The 21,552-nt window shown below is 37.8% G+C and overlaps 2 protein-coding genes across 2 annotated transcripts; both read left to right on the top strand.

Moving 5' to 3' along the window:
* The first annotated feature begins 13,961 nt into the window (after positions 1–13,961).
* Positions 13,962–15,479, top strand: LOC130015112 (uncharacterized). Its single transcript, XM_056104661.1, has 3 exons — positions 13,962–14,057; positions 14,221–15,297; positions 15,369–15,479. Exons 1-3 carry the CDS (start codon positions 13,962–13,964, stop codon positions 15,477–15,479), a joined length of 1,284 nt encoding a protein of 427 aa, XP_055960636.1.
* A 2,213-nt stretch (positions 15,480–17,692) lies between these two features.
* On the top strand, positions 17,693–18,268 carry LOC126668471 (E3 ubiquitin-protein ligase SINA-like 10). Its single transcript, XM_050361663.1, has one exon. The coding sequence runs from the start codon at positions 17,693–17,695 to the stop codon at positions 18,266–18,268; it is 576 nt and encodes a 191-aa protein (XP_050217620.1).
* The last annotated feature ends 3,284 nt before the right edge of the window (positions 18,269–21,552 follow it).

Genomic DNA, 21,552 nt, shown 5'->3' with positions numbered 1-21,552 from the left:
ATTTTTTCCTTGACGTTTCTTGTCTTTCTCGTACTTGATCATGTATACATTTATACCGAATATCCTAGTCAATATCATTTGTTCACTTCATGGCCTCTTGAGATTGAATCTCATGAAGTTGAATGCTTAACGAGCATTACTTATTATGTTTCGCTTCCATCTTTCATGGCGTACTTTTTATCTCTTGATTTTTTAACTTTACTCGTCCATATCGTATCGGTAGCATCCTTACCATCATCCAATGACATTCTTTACCTTTCTAATTATCTTTTTGATTATTTCATAATTCTTCTTTCTACACATTTCGATCACTTTATCCATTTTCCTCCAATGCATATGTCATATATGACATCCTTTGATTCTAATGAACGTAGGATCAATAACTCCTTTATCGTCATTCATTGAAGTCTTTATCGCTACCATATCACATTTCTCGATCCCTCTCCACTTCTTGTTTCAGCCTTTTCAACATCAACTATCGATAAAAGGTTTAAGTTATTGCTTTTTGATCTTGTCAATGAGTTGCACTCTTGATCATGTATACACCTTTATATCAGACTCTTACTGATATTTGATCAATCAGCAAGGTCAACCTTGTGTTCTCGTTCACTTTATACATTTGGTTCTTTACGTCCGCGGGCATATCAAATCTGCTTCCTCTTATTTTAATTTATTCTTTATACTAGGTGTCTTTCCGTCAGACTGCCTTATCACGATCTATTTTTCTTTCTCGTATGCTTCTATTGATTACTACGCATTCTATGCGTATTGTTCAATTCTTTTCATAGTTCACACGGTCTTCCCATGTCCCGTATCCTCTCTGGTCTTAACTTTTCTTCTTTTCCATGTACACTTTCTATTTTAGTCTCATTTCATTTTTAGGTAAATACCAATCATAGGTATCTTACTGACATCTTACACATTTCTCATATCAATCAATCTCAATGTTGTTTATTATTATTAAGTAACTATTCTTATATTGGTGTATGTTTTTATCACATACGTTCATTCTTGCTTAACAAGAATCTTTTATTTTTATTGTTGCAGGGCTTTACATTTGAGTTTCTTACAAAACAAATACATTTCAAACATTTCTGACCGGTCAGTCTTTCAAATCATTTAAAATATCAGTACAATGTAGCTCAGAGTGATGACATCTCTCATCACTAACGAGTTGCTCGATAAAATCACGTTTTTCAATTTTGACACGAGTATGATGCATGATCTACATTTGAAAAATGTAGTTTATTATATATATATATGCTCGTATACACTATTAACGTGATTATGATATGCTATATTCAATTTCTAAGCACATTTGCATCGTTTAAAACCATAAGATTTTTCTTTTCTTGAAAACAATAGTAAGTCCCTCCAGACTACACACTTTGCGACATTAATGGCTTTTCGATATTCTTTATTGGAGTTTTATTATAATTTCGATATTGGAATTATCGTTATCCTATAACACTTATCGAAGTGTTTTATAGTTAATGTTATTCTTTTAGCATTGCTAACCGAATCTTCCGTTTCCCCGTCTCGATACTCGTTCGTCTTTACCGTTCACTATCTCGATCACATTTTGATACCACGCAGCCCTTAGGCTCACGGATCAATCTTTTATAGCAATCTTTCTTTCGATATCTCTTACTCATGTTAAATCAAAACGTAATATAGGGAATTATGTTTCTTACCGCATATGAGTTATATGTTTTATGTATTTTTTGTTCGATTCTTATATAAGCAACTATGTTTAGGATAAAGCCTATAAGCATGGGTTTATCAATCTACCTCTATAAGCAATATCTCAATCAATACAATTCAATCAATGCATGTCAAATCAATCGATCACATAGCAAACAAACAATATAAACATTTCAATCATATAAACAAATTTGGCATAGAACATAGCAAATATTTTGTACATGGGGGTGCCTGACTAGACTCACCCCTCTCTCGGGTCACAATTCAACCTCTGCATCTTTTAACGCATCTGACATTTCCCCTACCTCTATGAACAAATTCAGGGTTACGATAGGTAATGCTAGAAAGATTCCTCAACACTGGATACTCCTCTCGCCTAAAGAAGAAAGGTCGAATAGGGTCACCATTCCACTCACGGTCATTGGCCATCTATATAGCCCTAGCCGATAATGTCCCGTAGTGATCAGGCGCATCCGTATACAGCTCCATAAATGCGGGTCCTAAAACCTTGATATAATGACTGTTTACCTCGTCATTGTCCCTATAAATCTCAGGAACTGCTTTTACCATACGTACAAACTCCTCAGTGTATACCTCAACCGACAGCATACCTCTCGAATAGGTATCAAACTGTGCCCTAATGCGATTCAGGCTAGCCTCTGCCTGAGTCCCTCTGGTCCTTACGTCCTCTCTTATCTCACGATACTCATATAAATTGGCCCAGAACTTCTCACCCCTAAACTGCTCCATGTTAAAGTCCTCTAACGGATCCTCCTCTGGGTCCTCCTCTGACGAGTCACTGCCACTCTCCTCACTGTATATGATCTCAAGTGACAGGGATCTAACTCTAGGAATAAAAGATCCAGCACTATAATCTGACACATATCCATTTCCATCAATCTCAGGTAGCCCACCATTCACGGTAGGAAAGCCATTCTATGACAAAAAAACGTTCTGATATACTGGAGGAACTGCTTCTCCATTCGGCACATGATTTTTGTGAAAACCGTTTTGATAAATAAGATGTGCTTCCTCCTCTCCTACTGCAGCATGCCGCTGAGCTCCATTTTGCTCAGACATGCTCTAACAAAAAATAACTTAGTGTGAGATTCCATTCTCACATTATCCAATTTTTAATATGCATATAGCGCATGCATATTTTTATCAAAACGTAAAACACATCCTTTTTCTTAATTATGTACTATCCACAGAACAAGCAAGCTTTTTTCAATTTTATCAATCAATATTAATACCAAACAATCAATCAATCAATAACATTTAATTTTAGGTATGACTCTTTTCTATAGCTGCAGTAGTTCCTAGGGTCAAACAGACACTTTTTACTGACTGACAGTGGTATCCTGGACCAACTGTACTCAAGTCGTACATTGCAGTGGTAACTGGACCAACTGCTATGATACCAACGTTTTCACGATCCGAAATCTCAAGCTGAGACCGACGCTAGGGAATGGGAATGGTAGTTCCGAAACCCGTAGCAAGCCTGAAATTCAATAAAACGTTTTCACAAATCATTCAAATAACAATCATATACTGACCCTATAAATGGAAGCATTTAACAAATGTATATTTATACACTAATAATAATAATACAAGTTACTTCGGGTTTTCTAATTCCGTATCTCATACGTACTAACCCGGCATACATACTACTAGTGTTTAGGGTCATATCATGGGAATCTACCTTTTTGAAAAAATATAATATCATAGAAAAATATACAGATACAATAAAGACAACAATTATAAACAAATAGAAATATGTTGCTGTACTAGGCTATGACTCTGGTCAGACATACGCTACTGCAACAACTCCGTAAGTCGGGATTGTACATGCAAAATTGACTTCCGATCAACAGACGGACCTATAGCCAAGACCTCAGTCTAGGCACCTGAAAAATACTTAAATCAACAAGGCCAGCTTTAAGCTGAGTGAGATATACGTTACTTGGCATATTATCAAAATAAGCATCGCATTTTAAAACATTTTACATATATACAATCACATCGATTTCAATCAATTCATTTAGGCAAACAATTTGATATGATCTTAATCTTAACCCTGGACAATTCTTAACCTAGGCTTATTCGCAGGCTTAACGGGAGTACTGCTTTCTCATCTCCTTTTAGGTAAGGTCCCGGGATAGTTCACTGAGTTCAACCTATACCCAGTGATACAGTCCTGGGATAGTTCACCGAGTTCAACTCGTATCACACTCAAATCCAATCGATACAGGGTGAGTCCCGGGATACCACCGAGTTCAGCTCCTTAGACACAGGTCCCGAGATAATTATACCGAGTTCAACCTCGTGCCTATCGCGATATAAATTAGTCTATTTCGATCTATTTCTATCCTCTATACCGACTCGACCCTGTGATGACATAACTAATACGGATCGTATATCAAATTTCACATTTGCAAATAATTGTCAAATAAGCAAAACAAAATACAGTCCAATTTGAATACAACAATTCCAAACAATTCAAATAAAATCAATTTATCCACTCAATCCATATAACAATTCAATACAATTCCAATCAATACAATTAATTCGATCAAATACATATTTATGCGATACATTTAAACACTATTCATATAGTATATCAAATATTATTTTCAATATGACAATACGAGTAAGTAAAATATACTCAAGTCTCACTATCCACTTTTCGCAATTTATATATCTTAGCCGAACCCTCTAAGCCAAAACTGTCATATCTGTATCTTGTCGTATCTCTGTCACAATAACAATTTAAATACGTTTAAATCTAATAGATGTATAATCATTATTCATAGACCTAAATTATAACCTTAGGTCGATATCTTTTTGATTTCAATAAAATCTTTAAGTTTAATATTCTTTAAATATCAACTTTAACTTTTTATACTCTAACATTTTTATTTAAAACCGATAACGTATTTAATCGTTTTAAATACGTATAACTAAAATCTCATTTTTTTAAAGCCTTTATCCAATACATTTTTAATGGTTATAACAACTGTAAATCAACTTAAACAATCAAACTCGACTTATAACATTTTACGTCAACTTTGCATTTTTGCATTAACTTTAAAGCTTACGTTTTAAACGTAAAACGCTTAACCTTTAACTTCAATTTTTTTGCATTTTAACATTCAAAACAGTCTTTATACATCCATATTCATCCATTTTATTCGATAAAAACCTTAGTTTAATATTAGATTTCAAAATTGTTTTACGTCTAAACCGAAACTAGCTCGTAATGCTTCGTGTTTTCGTCAAATTTTGATTACGTTAGGACCTCGGGAAAGGGTTGGCTTAGCCCTTTCCCTCCATGGCTGCTCTCCCCTGAACTTGCAAGGGGAGGGACTGACTTGTCTCTGGTGCGTCGCACCAGAGTTGCCGCCATGGTAGCTTCACCGTGCTACGACACGGTGGTAAACCTGCTGGACGTTCAGTCCAGCGGGTACGACGATAAAACGTCTTCTCCGACAAGACATTTGCCTCAAACCCTTAGGTACACATCGCACACAAAATTCACAACTCTCATGCCTCACCAATTCAATCATCAAACTCAGCCTAAACCAACTAATTAGCCATCAAAAACCCCATTTATAGCTTTAAAAACATCATTATCATTAATCACAACAAAACCAGAAAATTACAGCTCTAAACCCTAGCCCCAAGTTGTTATTTTTACCTTTATTAATAGGGCTAGATCAGCAGAGTTTCTCCTCCCCGTTCTGTGGCCGCAAGAATCGTCCGAAACAGATCAAAAACGAGAAAGATATCAAGTTTTTGAAATCTTTGCATGTGTTTTTCTTCAAAGGGTTGAAAATGATGAGCTCAGATAACTCATATGATGAGTTTGAATATCAAAAGAATTAGCTTTTATATTTATATAAAAAGTCTCCTTTTAGTCCTTAGAGAAATTGAACTAAACAGTTTCGATTTCTAACTTAAAAATTGTCCGTTTTCATCTGTCGAACGCTAAATCTTTTAGGTCCGATAAATTCCGTATTATTTATTTTCAAGTAAATATTATTAGTCTCATATCTTATAATATCATTTTCTGACAATTTATTTTGACAATTTTGTCAAAAAACGCTCAAATTCCAATTTAAGCCAAAATGCATTTTCTCACTTTTTCGTCAAAATATCATTTTTATAATTATCGATATTATTTTTATAAATTCTAATTCCCGTCAATAATCTATTTAATTTCTATTTTCCAGGAATTAAAAATTTATTTTTCAATTTTGAGTTAAAGTGTACTTTTAGCCATTTTCTCATATTTTTCATTTTAACCGAGTTCTATTTCTTTTATTGAATATTGATATTGAAATTTTTATTATTAAAATTTCAATGTCGATATGCTCGGGTCTTCCTTTATTTGATTATTCCGCTTAATTTCTTAGTTTTCTCATTTTTACAGTTTAAAATGAGACATTCCGTTAATTTAGAATACCCAAATTTTAGGGTATTACATGATTTCAGTTGTCGGAATAAAACGGTTGAAGGTCCCTCGGCCTTTGATTCGTTCATTGATTCCCCTCTTTCTAAGCTGGCGGGATTAGCATCCGCGAAGGAATTCATGACTTCATTGTGAGTCAGGCCAGAATTTATGGTGTTCAGACCTTTTGGTGGAGGTGCCTCATGATAGTTAGGCAATGGATTTTTCTGTGTACTAGGTTGCCTCATTGATGGATTAGTGACTTTTTCAATGTCAATCAAATCCTGAATGGCGTGCTTCAATGTGATGAAAGAATTAGCATGGTAGCCCAGAGTTTGATGAAACTTGCAATGAGTATTGCGATTGTAGTTCGACGCATTCGTATTTGGTGAATTCTTGGGCGGCCTAGGCTGTAGGAGGTTTTGCTTCATCAATCTGTCTAAGACCTTTGTGAGGGGATTGGGAATTCTGAGAATTTTTTGTTCCTCGGTCCCTGCCTTTGGACAAAGTTCACACTGGCGCTCTTAGCGGCTGACTGGTAACTAGACCTATAGCCTCCTGATGGTGCGTTGCGTTTCTTTTCGAACTCTATTTCCTCTACCTGCATTCCGTCGTCGCGTAAATTAACAAAGGTTTTGGGATTCATGTTCTGTAGTCTTTCAACCCAGTGGGGGAGAAAATTCTTAACAACAATCCTGACCCTATCCTTCTTAGACGGCTTTTCTTTTAAGAGGGCTGCTTTGTCGAGCCATCTAGACAGGAATTCGAAGAATGCTTCCCCAGGTTTTTGCTTCGTCAGTTCTAAGTCCCTCAAGGTGACTTCTAGTTTAGAACCGCAACCATACTGGTTCATGAAGGAGGTAGATACTTCATTCCAGTCTCCCCTCGTTTTCATAGGCAGATCATAATACCAGCGGGCTGCATTCCCCTCTAACTACCTGGGAAAGGCTTCGATAATCTGTTTGTTTGTCAGGACGGTTGTTATCATCATAGAGATGAACTGATTAAAGTGAGTGTGAGGATCACTGCTCCCGTAAAAGTGACTGAGATCTGGCATTTTGAACTTTTCTGGTAGTTTTTCATCCTTTTCCAGAGAGTAATCATCTAGGTTGATGATCTGGTTGCCATTCTTTCCCAGTATGCTAGCCTGAAGCTGTTCTAACTTTTTGGCAAGGTCTTGATAAAAATCAGATGACACAACACTTGGGTTTTGGAGGAAGCATTCATTTTCTTCCCTCTTGAGCCTCTCGCTCACAGATTCGACCCTTGGTTGTTTTTCGTGTACGTTGTTGGTGAACCAATTGTGACCACCTGTAGGCTGGCTGATTGTCCCATTTCTGAGCTTGTTATACTCTTCCCTGCGCATTCTCTCAGATTCATCCTTTTTCCTCATTTCTTCAATGTGAATGGCATTATTGGCGGTATTGATTTCCCTTCTGACGAAAAAAGATTGCTCACCTTCTTAGTTGTCTCTTGATTCTGTTTGGGATTTAGCTAGTTCCAGGAACCAATTATTTAATTCGTCAGTCTAATGCTTGACAAAGTTCAGGACCTCCTCCCTCATTTGGCCTAGTTGGGCCTGGGTCACGGCAAATGGCATTTCAGTTTGTTCTAACATGGTGATAGGACTGTTTGATATGAAAACCCTGCTTGGGGAAGCTCTTGTAGATGACCTGTTTAACTGGAAACTAACTCGTCTGGCTGTATGAACTGCGGACAGTGGTGTAGCTGAAGATCTGGATGGACTGGCGGGCTTGATTAGTCTACTGAATCATTTGCGCCAGAGAGCAGTTGGATCAGCTTTCTTAGTAACTGCATCCACAAAGGATTAGTTACGCTTTTTATGATGCTGGACGCATGAGATGCGTGATATGCATGTGCATGAGATGCATGGTTAGCTCAAAAATTCAACACGTAGCAAGTAGAACAGTTGATATCATGGAGACAAATTGTTCCTTCTAACCTTATTACTCCCACACACGTATTCCGGGTGAGGTTTATTCCTAGGAATTCTGGTCTTAACTTTCGCATTCTGGATGCTACAGTCGTCGTACATGCAAACTCTCTCTTAGTAGTTCTAAAACAGATAGGAGGCATTTTTTCAATGTAACAGTTGATTATCCCTTTGTGGAAGGAGAGTAAACATGTAAATGTGGATCTGGCAATCTGTTTTGAAATCTGGAAAGTGATTTAGCCTGGCGGCTGAACCTAGTGAAAAAGGTTTCCATTAGACTGGTTATTGGAGTTTTGATCAAACAAAGGAGTTTTGCTTGATCGAGTCTGGTATTTAGGTATGGCCTAATATGATATTTTGAAAACTGGAAAAGGTTGTTAGGCCTGACCTAAGACTGGAATTGAAATAGTAGTTTTTTTTGAAAACTTGGATTTAGAATCGTTACATTGATAGCATGCCTCAAGTACAGGCATTATTTTGGGTATTTCCTTAGAAAATAATGACTAAGTTTGAATGCATGTGGGCTGCGTCGATGGGTTTTGATACTAACCGGTTTAAGGCTCCCACAGTCAGACCTTTGATAGGTCTCCTCAATCACGAGTATGAACGACCGAGGTACTGGGCTGTGAGTTAATACTACTCTGCATAAGATGTTCTGGACGTTGGAGTGCAACGCTAGAGCGTGAGAGCGGCTATGAGTATCGGGGCTAGATGGGGAATCCTAGACACTGGGTGAGAAGAGAAAAAATTTAATGTAATGCAACGGGTCCGAATATGTCTGGTAAGTAAATCTGGTGACTAATAAGGCGCAAGTCATGCTGTTTAAGTCCATGGCAACAATTTTTGAAAATAATTCTGAAAACTTTTTATGTTTGATGTTTAAAAAAAAGTTGATTTTAACTCATCAGTGGAGTCGCCACTGTGAGCGAAGCGGGGGTTTCGGGGGGGGGGGGGGGGCGCTCGCTTAGGTTTATGGCTGACTTCTTAAATTTGGAAATGGTTTTTGAAAATGGAGTCGCCATCTAGTTTAACTAGGAAATGCCTTTTATACCGACTAGACATCCTTACTCGCTTATGGGTAAGATTGTTGTGCATCAGACCAAAAGACCAGGTTCGTGGACCTCCCCGAGACACGTGTGCTTGACTTATCAATTACGGGTTTTATTAACTGGACATATTTGTTTTATTCTCATCTCAACATTCGATAGCAGTTCATAGGATATATTGCTGGAAATAAACAAGTTTGAAAGCTGTAAACAAGTTTAACGCGCATATGACTCGATCTGGACTGGAAATGCGAGGCAAGTAGCAGGTACTCCTAAGCATACATCTAAACCTGGCGGTTTCTAACACATAGCAAAAGTTTGGCTTGTCTGGATTGATTACAATGCACAAAACTTAAACCGGGAGTTTAAGTTTGATTGATTTTATTAAGTGATCTTGAATGACCTATACAACCATTTACTACATTTTCATTGCAGTCCTAATATGTCTAGGTGTTTTGTTGGAATTGATTTGATTAACGTGGTTAGTCCTTTAGCCTGTTAATATTGATTTGGATCATGCTGTGGAAAGCAGTAAACAATTTAAGCATACACATATGCAGTTGATATACATACAAGGTTAGAAATACTTTTAAACCTTGTCGACTCGGAGTGATTCGTAGTCGCCTCGATTTAACCGTCATTCGGTCAGATTTGGCTTTTGGTCAAACACAAAAGTTGACCGCCTCGTCGGTCTGATTTCGTTGGTTCAAACCGGGATCGCTTTTGAGCTCAGTAAACCCTGAAAAGTTGTCATGAAGTTGTTGGTTGGGTCGGGCCCGGTTCATTGGGTCCGGTCTCATTAATCAGTTTGACAGGCAGTATAGGCAGCATCGGTCGGTCGTTTGGGCATCAGTTTCATTTCGTTGTTTTTGCTCCATTTTCACATGCAAACACTCAAAAAATAGAGGTTAAATGCACCAAAATCAATGAGATTTAACAAATAAACATATGCTATGTATTTGAAATCATTTGAAAAAATCATATTTTTGAAAGCGATTTAGTGCTAAAAACGTGAAAAATATATTTTGTAAAAATAATAGAATATGCAATGAAATTCAATGGGCATGAAAGTGATGGCATAAAAAGCGATGGGAGGGTACTCAAAAGTATTGTTTTGAGTTATTGGCTTGTTTTCTGGCGATTTGGATGCAGAATCCAGATTCAGATTAGTGCATAATAGCGTGTTTTTGGTGAACTAAAGCGTAATATCTTATTTTTGGACTAAGTTGCATGGTGTGTGTGCAAGTCGTCTTGGTGGTTCGACTATGGTGGTGACATTCTATACTTTTCTTTTTTCTTATTAAATTTTGCCACCCTTTAGGATTTCGTTAGTAGTAGTATTTATTGAGTATTAATTAGGTTAGAGTTTAGGTATTAGATTAGATTTAATTACTGTTTTATCAAGGGTTTAATTACATATTTACTATTTTACCTAGGGTTTATATGTTAAGTATGTATTAATTTAATTACTAAAATAGGTATTATATTATATATTTATGTTATATATCATTATTAAATTAAAAAAAAGGTTAACAAGGTAAGGTATTATGCTGACGTTGATTAGGTTCAAAAGGTAAAGTAATATATATATATATATATATATATATATTTATGTTAGTTACTCTATATACATATACACATCAGGTAATTAGGTTTGGTAATATTTACATTAGGTAATTAAGTTATATATGCATATTAGGTAATTAGGTTAGATAGTATTAATTAAATATATACAAAACATCAACGGTCCTCGACCTTTACATTAATATTCCCTAAATCCTCTGACCTTTCAAAAGCTTCCCTAAACCCCCTGACCTTTATGGCGGCGCCACTCACGACCCTCCTGACAAAAAGAAAACGAAAATCGCGGCGCCGCCAACGATTAAATCATTTTGCATGCCTTTTCCTCGCCACCTGTCCCCCACGTGACCTCTCCTCGGTCAGAATCAACAGTTCATCCGTCAGAGTTGTAGGTTGACTTTTTAAATTTAAATTACAAAAAAAAAGTAACCGCTCAGTAATGTTTCTCTCTCTTTCATCTTCGTTTTGACATACACTTCCTTCCCTCTTTTTCTTCTCGAACTCTCCGTTTCACACCACCATTGTTGCTTCGATTGCCTGTTCGTCTTCCATTCTTTCTTTGTTCTTGCATTGCGAAGAAGAAAAAAAAACGAAGGAACAAAACAAAAATTTAGAGTAAGAAAGATTTATTTTTACTCTTGTTGTCTGGTTCATGTGGTTTAGGGTTTGATTAATGTGGTGTATTTATGCTCTCTCTGTCACAAGTTTTTATAGTGAAGGAATTAAAGAAATGAAAAAAAAGGGAAAATCAAAGGAAAGAGAACGAACGGGACCACCTGGAACTCCTGGATGGGGTTTAATGGATGAGAGCGATAGTGACGATGTAGTGGAAGGTATGTCAATTTTGACCCTGTTTTGTTTATTTTTGGTGGATTTTGTTTTTGTAGGACCACATCAGTACTTTGATTTATGTAAATGTTTGTTATTGTATGCTTTGATTTGTTTATTGCTTTTGGACATAGGACTACAAGTTGTTTTATGTTTGTTTACTGCTGTAGGACCACTAGTTGGTCTGATTTGTTTAATCTTTGTACGACTTGTTTTTTTTCACGTTTCTGTTGGTTGGCATTTACTATTCTTGTTGCGTTGCTTGATGGGTGTTGGTGTGTTTAAATATTTGTCTGTTTGCAGTGTCACCAGGAGGTTTAGAATTCTTTCAAATCAACCTTCACATTAACGGGGAATTGGGGGATTGGGGCTACCATGATGGGGAAGTGTTCACCGGCATTTGTTTTGCGTCCGATATGGCTATGAGGAAATTAGATAGACGGGTGAAAAACATAAAGTTAACGGATTAGTTGATTATTATTGGAAAGAAAAAGACAAGGAATTTCATGATTGGATAAGACCGATAAATCATGAAGACGATGTCATGGAAATGGCTAGGGCTGGGAAGAGGGATGGAGAAGTGGATGTCTATGTTAGGAAACTGACAAATAAAAACGTTGAGTCTTTAGTCCCTCGGCCCCCGTCGCCCCCACATGTTGTACTTGAGGAGATACCAAACCCCAATGACACTTATGTGTATCCCACTCCCGTGAGAAAAGTAAGGGTTAAACCATTGGCTATCAGGGCTGTTGGTGAAGGTCCTTCAGAAAGTGGGGGGTCATGGTTAATTCCATATGTTAGTGAAGGGGCTTCTATGGTGCAGGGAGATATGAAGGCTCAGGGGAATGAAGGGGCAGATTATTTGGGCCAAACTGATACTGGGAATGATGAGGTTACTATTGAGGGGTTAAATGAAGAGGTAAGCGTTCAGTTGGTTGATGAAGATTGCCAAGATAAGGGGTATGGGGCCGCTGAAGATTGCCAAGTGAATGGGGCTGGGGCTGGTGAAGATGGCCAAGATCAAGGGCCACCTGTGGATGTCCAACAGAATGTACCCCATGAGGAATTTCATGGCCAACAGAATGGGCCACATGAGGATGAAGTTCAAATTCAGGGGCTACATGAGGAAGCTCATGATTTGGGGGCTGACGATGGGCCGCACATGGCTGAGGAAGAGGGGCTGCATGATAAGGGTCCTACTCAACAAACTCAAGATGTGGACTTTGACAATTTCTTCGAGACCCAACATCAGTCCCCATTTGAGAGTTTATTTGAGGACCAGAACAGGGAACTGCCTTAAAGACAAAGTGAAGACCAACCACCGATGCCCACTGAAGAACAACATCATGAATCACATGAATGGGTTGAAGATTGGGATGATGATGTAGATGAGTAAATTGTGGATCCTGATTATGACATCTTAGATAGTGATGAAGATTTAACTACCGAGTTGAGGTCAACCAGTCAATTGCATGAAGAGAATGTTGGTGCTTCGCAGAACAGGGCTGGTGGGAGACCTAAAGGTAAAACCCAATTTGAGTCTGGTGGTATGGACAGAACCATTCACCAGGACACTAAAGGTGGTGATTCAGAGTACATATAGTCTGATGGTAATAGATCTATTTCAGATTCAGAAGAAGATGGGGTTGGGGAGACGTTTAATGTGTTTGATGAAGACCACGACCAAGAGGGTCCAACTTTCTCTATTAGGATGTTGTTCAATGACAGGGAGCAGTTTAAGAAGGCCTGTCGTGAGTGGGGGATACACCACAGGTACCAACTGAATTTCCCTGTAAATGAGAAAACAAGAGTGAGGGAAAAGTGCTACTTAGAGAAAAAATGTGAGTTCTATGTGTTTGCCTCAAAGATGCACATCAAAGATCCTGATGACAACACATTCCGAGTGAAGACCCTTAATCTGTGCCATTCATTTCCTAAAGTGAGCAAAAACTTCCACCTGACTAGTGCATTCCTCACCGACAAGTACTTAGAAGAATTTAGAAACGATCCTGAATATAAGTCTGAAGTGTTTGTGAAGAAGATTCAGACGGAGCTAAAACAATCAATAAGCATTCAGCAAGCCAGAAGAGCAAGAAGGGCAACATTGGACAAATTGGAGGGTGATGAGGACGGGCAATACGCAAAGCTGTATGATTACAAGAGGGAGGTTTTGAGAACCAACCCAGGCAGCACGGTGGAGTTTAAAGAAGCAAGGGGGAAGTTCCAGGGAATGTATGTATGCTTTCATGGGTTGAAACAGGCCTTCATGAATGGGATGGGACAGATTGTCTGTCTGGATGGGTGCTGGTTGAAGGGTAAATACGGGGGTCAATTTCTTTTTGCAACAGGGATTGATCCAAACGACTGTATGTACCCCTTAGCATATGCCTGGGTTTAAATGGAGAACACAGACACCTGGATGTGGTTTATTGAGCTACTTCAAGCTGATCTGCACCTTACCAATGCCACTGTTTTCATGTCCGATAAACAAAAGGTACATTCCATGGGTGAACAATCTTAGTTGATTTTAGTAAACAATGTTAATGTGTTGTATTAGGTTTTTTTACATTAAGGTCAGGGTCCTTTGATGAATAATTTACAAACTAAAGGGTCTGTTATAGATTCCATGGGTGATTATATTTCATGGGTTTGTGCAGGGTTTGGTGAATGCTGTGAAGGAGCTGTTCCCATATTCAAAACACCAAGTTTGCTGGAGGCATTTATGGGCCAATTTCAGGAGCACGTTTCACACGCAACACATGAAGCCCTTCATCTGGAACATTGGAACATCAACTTATAAAGCAGCCATGGATAGAGCAATGAAAGCTCTAGAAGACAAACATGACGCGGACTTCAAATGGATCAGAGACAGGCCCAGGAAACACTGGTGTAGAGCGCTGTTCAAGGAGGAAGTCAAATGTGATATCCTCCTAAACAACCTGGCTGAAGCATTCAACAAGTACATATTTGCTGCAAGAGAGAAGCCAGTGTTGTCAATGTTCGAAATGATAAAGATTCAGCTTATGAAGAGGATAAATGACAAGCAGAAGTTTGGGAGAAATATGGAGGGTGAGCTGTGTCCAAAGATCAGAAAGAAGTTGGCCAAAATTGTTGATTATGGTTGGAAGTTCACCGCAGATCCTGGTAGTAGCCCTCAGTGGCAGGTAGATGGCCCAGGGGGCCAGTTCGTGGTTGATTGGGCTAACAGAACATGCACATGTCGAAGGTGGCAGCTTACTCGAATCCCATGTTCGCATGCCACACCATGCATATATGGAAATAATCAACGGCCTGAAGAGTTTGTGGATGACTGTTACAGCATAGCTACGTATGAGAAGGTATACAGCTATGTAATCAACCCTATGAATGGGCCAGACATGTGGGAAACAGACCCTGAGCCATTCAACATCATACTCCCACCATCCCCAGTTCATCAGAAGAAGAGGGGCAGAATACCAAAGGATAGAAGAATGGAGGCGGAGGAACTAGAGAAACAAAGGGTTGAAAATGCCAAGGAAGCCGCTGCAAATAGGGCAAAGTTGCCAAGGAAGGGAAATATGAGAATGACTTGCAGTTTATGTGGCAAATTTGGACACAATAAAAGGGGGTGCCTAAAGAGAAGTGGGGGTCAGTCTGCTGAAAGAGAGCCTGGTGGTCAGTCTGCTGAAAGAGAACTTGTGCTTCATGACGCTCCAGTCACCCTCCGCTGGATGATGGATGTTAGTGAATGTCTGGTTTTTTTGTTTTTTGTTTTGGTTTATTATTTCCATTAAATTGTTTATTGGTCTGTGTCTTTTCATGGCAGGGTACAAGTCAAGTCGTTCATAGGTCACCGAGTACACGTGAAACCTTTCCATTTGTCGATGAAGCAGTTCAGGCGGAACCTCCGGTTGTTGAACAAAGCCAACCAGACTAGAACAACCAGAACTACCCAGGTGATGCAGGAGAGTATGCCTTCAACACCCAACGGAGCATTGTTGAAGATGGAGCTCCGTCCCAACCCATCCCTACTCAAGCTGAAAAAGGAAAAGGGAAGAGGAGAGCTACAAATGTTCCCTCTAGATACATGAACATCTTGAGGAAGAGATCCAAAAACACGTAATTGTAGAACATGTTTATTTCATTTTATTGCCGTCAAGTACTAAAGGTCCTACGTATTTATTTGTTTTGGTGTTCAGATAAACTTATTATGTTTTTTGGTTTTAGCCTGGTAGTTCAATTATTTTGGCCAGGGTGTGCACATAGGTAGTATTTTGTTAGTGTGTGCAGGTAGGTTGTACATTGTGATTTGTATTTGAATGGATGTATTAAACAGTTTGTATTTGTGAATGTCTGTTTTTTTGTTTTTAAAGCAACCATAAGGTCAACTTTTTATTACGAGATCACCACCTAAGGTCCTGAACCTTTAACTGAAGATCAGCTACGGTCCTCAATCGTTTAAAATAAGATCACGTACGGTCCTCAACCTTTTATTGGAAGATCAGCTATGGTCCCCAACCTCTTAATTCAAAATCACTTAAGGTCCTCTACCTTCATAATTAAAACACTAAAGGTTCTTTATTATTCTAAAAAGGGACATCTGTCGCACCTGACAACAAAGCAAATCTAAACCCTGCATATAATAAATGAATGTGTAACACATAATTCAACTCAACACTCAACCCCTTTCTGAAAACCCTCGTCTCTTTCTCTTTTTTCTTACCAGCCTTCCCATGGATCTCCAGTTCCAAGAAACAACGACAATGGAAGGACAAGCTAAACAAGTTGTGTGCAATTGTGGAATTCCATGCCGTCTACAGATTTCCTCTACTGAACGAAATCCAAGACGGAAATTTTACGGCTGTTCTAAGAGAAATGTTAGTATTTTATTGAAAATTAATTCTCCGTTGTTGCCATCTAACTGTCGTTTGACCTACATTACACTGAATCAATGCGACTTTTTTGCCTGGGTCGATAACGACATGGCCTACCAAATGACGGTGGTCAGGAGGTTGAAAAGTGAGCTTAATGCCATGACTGAAGAACGCAATGCCGCTCTACTGGAACTAGTTCAGGCCCATACTCATGTGGCAGCTAAAACTGACAAACTGCAGGAACTTAATGAGGCTTTCGAGGGATTGAAGGAGTCTCATGAGATGTACCACGAAGAAAATGTGATTATGATGCACGAAAGTGGTCTGCAACTTATAGAAATAGACACTCTGAAGGACCACATCAATTTGATGGAAGTCAAGTGCTCAGACATGGAGAGGAAAACCAAGATCATGAAGCTTGGTTTTTTTGTGGCTTTTGCAGATGCCGGTGGCGGTTTAGCCGTTGCTTGCTTCAAGAAAATCGAGGCATTTTTTGATAAGGAAGTGACAATGGCTTGTGTTTGTGTAGTGTTGTTAGCTAACTGCGTTCCAATAATTTTTTGTATTATCTTAAACTCATTCAACTTGCTTTCTATGAAATATGTGTGTGATTCAAAATTATAAATTACAGTACTGTTGTTGAACCCTTGCAAAATTTTGAAGGGGTTTGCTTGATTATAAAATATATGTTCAGGTGCTGTCTTTGATAATTGTTGGAAATTTCAAGGGCTAAATTAGACATCACAGAAAAATAAACCGCCAAAAAAATGAAAACTTAATGGAAAAGATTAGAAATGGGTTTTCCAAGAAACCCTTTCATTACACCCGTTCCATCAGTGTATTGTTCCAATGTAGCATCTTCGTTAACTACAACCACTAATTAACTACATCCACAAAGGGCATCTGAAGAAATTGAAGAGTCACGATGCTTGAACTTATTTAAATAGGCTACCACAGCACAATGATTCAAGTATTTCAGAGTAAACAAATTGTTCATATTCTCAAAGTAACCAGAAGGTGTCCGATAATATTGTTGTGTCTTCACTTGATATGGAACTTCTGGATTGCCCAATCTGCTGTAAACCCTTAACAACTCCCATTATTCAGATTTGTACCCATTTGTTTCTCTTTCCCATTTACTGTTATTTATTTCTGTAATTGTATTGTTTAATAAGTCAACGATCATTATATTCAGTGTGACAATGGGCATGCAACATGTAACGCATGCTCGGAGAAGACTCGAAAGTGCCATTCTTGCACTCTGCCTGTCGGGACAATGAGGAACCGGGCACTGGAAGAGGTTGCTGAGTCTGTAAGAGTTTGTTGCTCCTACAAGAATTATGGATGCCCACAAATTGTTAGGTACCCCGATAAGATTAACCACGAAAAGTTATGTTCTTTTATAGAGTGTTCATGCCCCATTGAAGTCTGCAATGTCAATGGAACATCTGAAATGATTTATGCTCACTGTAAAGTGATGCATAAAGATTTTGTTAAGCCGTTTGTTTTTGGTCGTAAATTCCATGTTTCTGTTCAGCTGAATGATAATTTTTTTATTCTCCAAGAGGAAAACACAGATATTGTGTTTGTTTTGAACAACACGTTGTGTTCTTATGGGAGTATTCTAACGATGTGTTGTCTTGGACCGTTACCAATTGGATACTGCCCCTATGAAATTCAAGTGAATGCCAACTCAAGTCACAAGTTTCACAGTGCTACCCAGAATATTCAAGGCACCAGCAATTATTACCGTTCTTTTTCATGGTTCCTTCTTGATAGTGACCACGAATGTTTTGCTGACGGTATGATCAAGATGGAGATTTGTGTTTATCGCGCACCGGAGCTTGCTTAAGAAGATGACTTCATTTTTGCTTGTTTATGTATTTATGTTTTGTTTTTCTAAATGTTCTGAAGTGTTTGAATATTGAATGAAATGAAATATAAAATTACTTTTCTGCTTGTTTATATGTCTTTATATATTATATTTTACATATTCTGTAAGTAATGTATGTTCTATATGTTGTATGTATATTTTTTTGTCCATAGAGTAACAAAATCTAAAATTCAGGGTCCACAGAGGAACACTTAATAAATATCAGGGTCCACTGCTGAACCCAGTTTAAAAGTCAGGGACCTTATGTGAACAAAAGTATAAGTATGAAAGACAGTTCATACATGAACAATATATAATAATTTCGGGCCCACACATGAACAAAATAAAAACATACATATTTCATTTTTCCAAACAAACATTTGTAAAATTTCCAAATTTCCAATACATATAAGTGTTTAAAAATAAAATAACAACATATCAGGAAATAAAAAACAATGCTACATTATGATATTGCAAATGTAAAAAACATATAAGTGTTTTAAAATAAAATAACAACATATCCGGAAATATAAAACAACGCTACATTTATTTGTTCTTCTGTTTTTTGCTGCACCCTTCTTCTAGACAGTTCATACATGAACAATATATAATTTTAAAATGGTCCTTCAACAGCAGCAATCTGCACCTCCACGGCTTCTACTTGGCCCTCATCTTCACTGTTGTACCACTCTAGCAACAATATGTCTTCACCTGGACCATCTTCAACTTCCGGAGCATCTTCAACTGCCTCGAATGGACCATCTTCAACTGGCTCAAATGGACCATCGTCCTCAATTTCTTTCAATTCTAACTTGGGTCCACTCTCAGGCACCAGATTATGCACATCATCACAGGTTAAATACCTAACGTACACATCAACCACACCTGCTTTTAGCCCAGCCCTTGCCATCTCCTCAACATCTCTATCATGTTCAATTGGCTTTATCCCTCGATAATAGTCCAACTCTGGCTGCCTCCAATAATACATAACCAGCCCCTTCACTCCAATTATTTTTGCCCATAAATCAAGCCTATTCAGTGACAGTTGCAAAATGTCAAAACAACTTGCACACACATCACCCCACAAATAATCACCCTCTCCAAATTCTACATCGTAGTGCAGTACAATTTCCAGGATCTCAGAATCCACTTCTATGGTAGGGGTTGTTCAAACAAACAATGCAGAGACATTATAGAAAACGAATCAACAAATTTTACAACCAACTTAAGAATAACTCCTCCAAAAACACATACCCAAAAACCAAAAAATTTACCATAAACCTAAAATTAAAATTTGAAGTAATCAAACACGAAACTGGCCGTTTCTTCTCTTTCGTCTCATCACTGCCAAAGATCTTTTCTTTTTCCATTATCTTCTTTTACTGTTTTACCCTTTAAACATGTGAATGCCAAAAATGTGTCAACATCCATCAGTTAACCAAGGAAAATCATATGATAGTAACTCCACAAAAATTAATCAACCATTTTTTTCATACCTGGACTTTTTCTTCCTCGCAATGCAACCCAGGCAAACTAGAGAACGAGAGAAAATGAAGAGCAACAAATGACGAGGACAAACGCCTAGGTCAGAGGGGAGGGAAATAAAAAAAGATTGATTTCAAAAACAAATATAATGAAGAAGAAAGAGTATGTCAGAAGGTGAAAAAAAGAAAGAGAAAATTAACTGAGACGGTGAAAAAAAATTTCATTTTAAAATTAGAAAAGTCAACCAACATGTCTGACATAGAAACTGTTGATTCTGACTGAGAAGAGGTCACGTGGGGGACAGGTGGCGAGGAAAAGGCATGCAAAACGATTTAATCGTTGGCGGCGCCGTGATTTTCGTTTTTTTGTCAGGAGGGCCGTGAGTGGCGCCGCCATAAAGGTCAGGGGGTTTAAGGAAGCTTTTGAAAGGTCAGGGGGTTTAGGGAAGTTTAGTGTAAAGGTCGATGACCGTTGATGATTATTAGCCTGATTAAATATAAACAAAATTATGTTATTTATTTACAAAATTCGTATTAAATAATAATGACTAAGAAAAGGGGTGCTAAAAGTTAATTTTGGTGTCTAAAAGTATTAAAAATGGCTTCTGGGACCCTACATGTTAGGTTATGGTCAATTTTAGTCCGTAAAACTTACAAATTGGCCCATAAACTTCCAAGACATTGCAATTAGTCAGATTTCTGGACTTAGACTACAATCTCTTTGGATTTTTATGAGCTATTCACGGCTAGTTATATTTTTAATCCTCCAAGTCCACTACTGTGCACTAAAAACGCATGCTTGGATTCCAGCAAGCAAATCGATAGCTCATCACTCGGACGATTTTCTCTGAAAATCATCATCGGACGCTTCAGTCCCTTATCATTTTTACATGTCCGAAAAATAGGTGTATAATAATTTTCTGGGTTTCATATTTCTTTGGTTCCATGTTGTGTTTGGTTGAGTTTTGATGGATTTTTTTGTTGAGTGTTCATGGTTAAGTATTAGTTAAGCTTGATTAAATGTTTATATGCCTTGATCTTCAGGAAAAGTTGACATGCAACGTGATTTCTAAGGGTTTTGATTTTTGTAAATTCTTATAGATGAGTTAAGTTGTTGTTTACATGATTATATGGTCATGCATGTGGTTAATCAAGTGTAATTTTGATGAAAACATGCTTATGTGTTATTTTGGACTTAAATATCACATATTATTAATTTTGAGAATGTTATGTTGTTGGAAGTATGTATAGGGGCTGATATGCATGTATTTATGATTTTGGTGTGTTTTGGTGTGATTTGGTGAAAATATAAGTTTATGTACCAAATTGTAATTTTTGACAATTTGAGGAACCAATTTGTATTGTTGCCAAATATACGAGTTTTGACCCTGAGGGGCTGTTTTTATATATATTTTGATTGAATGTATGTTTTGGTTTGATTGCATGAATTTCTTAGAGTTGGTTATGCTCCGTTTTGATTTTAAAGGCGTTTGGCGAAAAATAACATTTTTGTGATTTTCCGGCTTTATCGAGAGTTCGAAAAGGACATTATTTTATGGTATGAATAAAAGAAGATTTCTGGAAATTTTTGTCTTCCGAGATTTTGGTGAAATCGTCGTTCATACGAGATTTCGGGTTTCGGGCCTCGAAACGACTATTTCGGCTGAAACGAGCGTGAGGCGCTCTTGATGTGAAAAGTGAGTTTTTGAAACTATAAAGTGTTTTATTTAAAATATTTTATCCCAGGAAATGTAGTTTATCACGGGCATAACTAGGATT

This window comes from Mercurialis annua, linkage group LG2, assembly GCF_937616625.2.
Source record: "Mercurialis annua linkage group LG2, ddMerAnnu1.2, whole genome shotgun sequence".
NCBI lineage: Eukaryota > Viridiplantae > Streptophyta > Magnoliopsida > Malpighiales > Euphorbiaceae > Mercurialis > Mercurialis annua.
The sequence above is the reverse complement of the archived record's forward strand: the minus strand, read 5'-3'. Positions and strand labels throughout refer to the sequence as shown.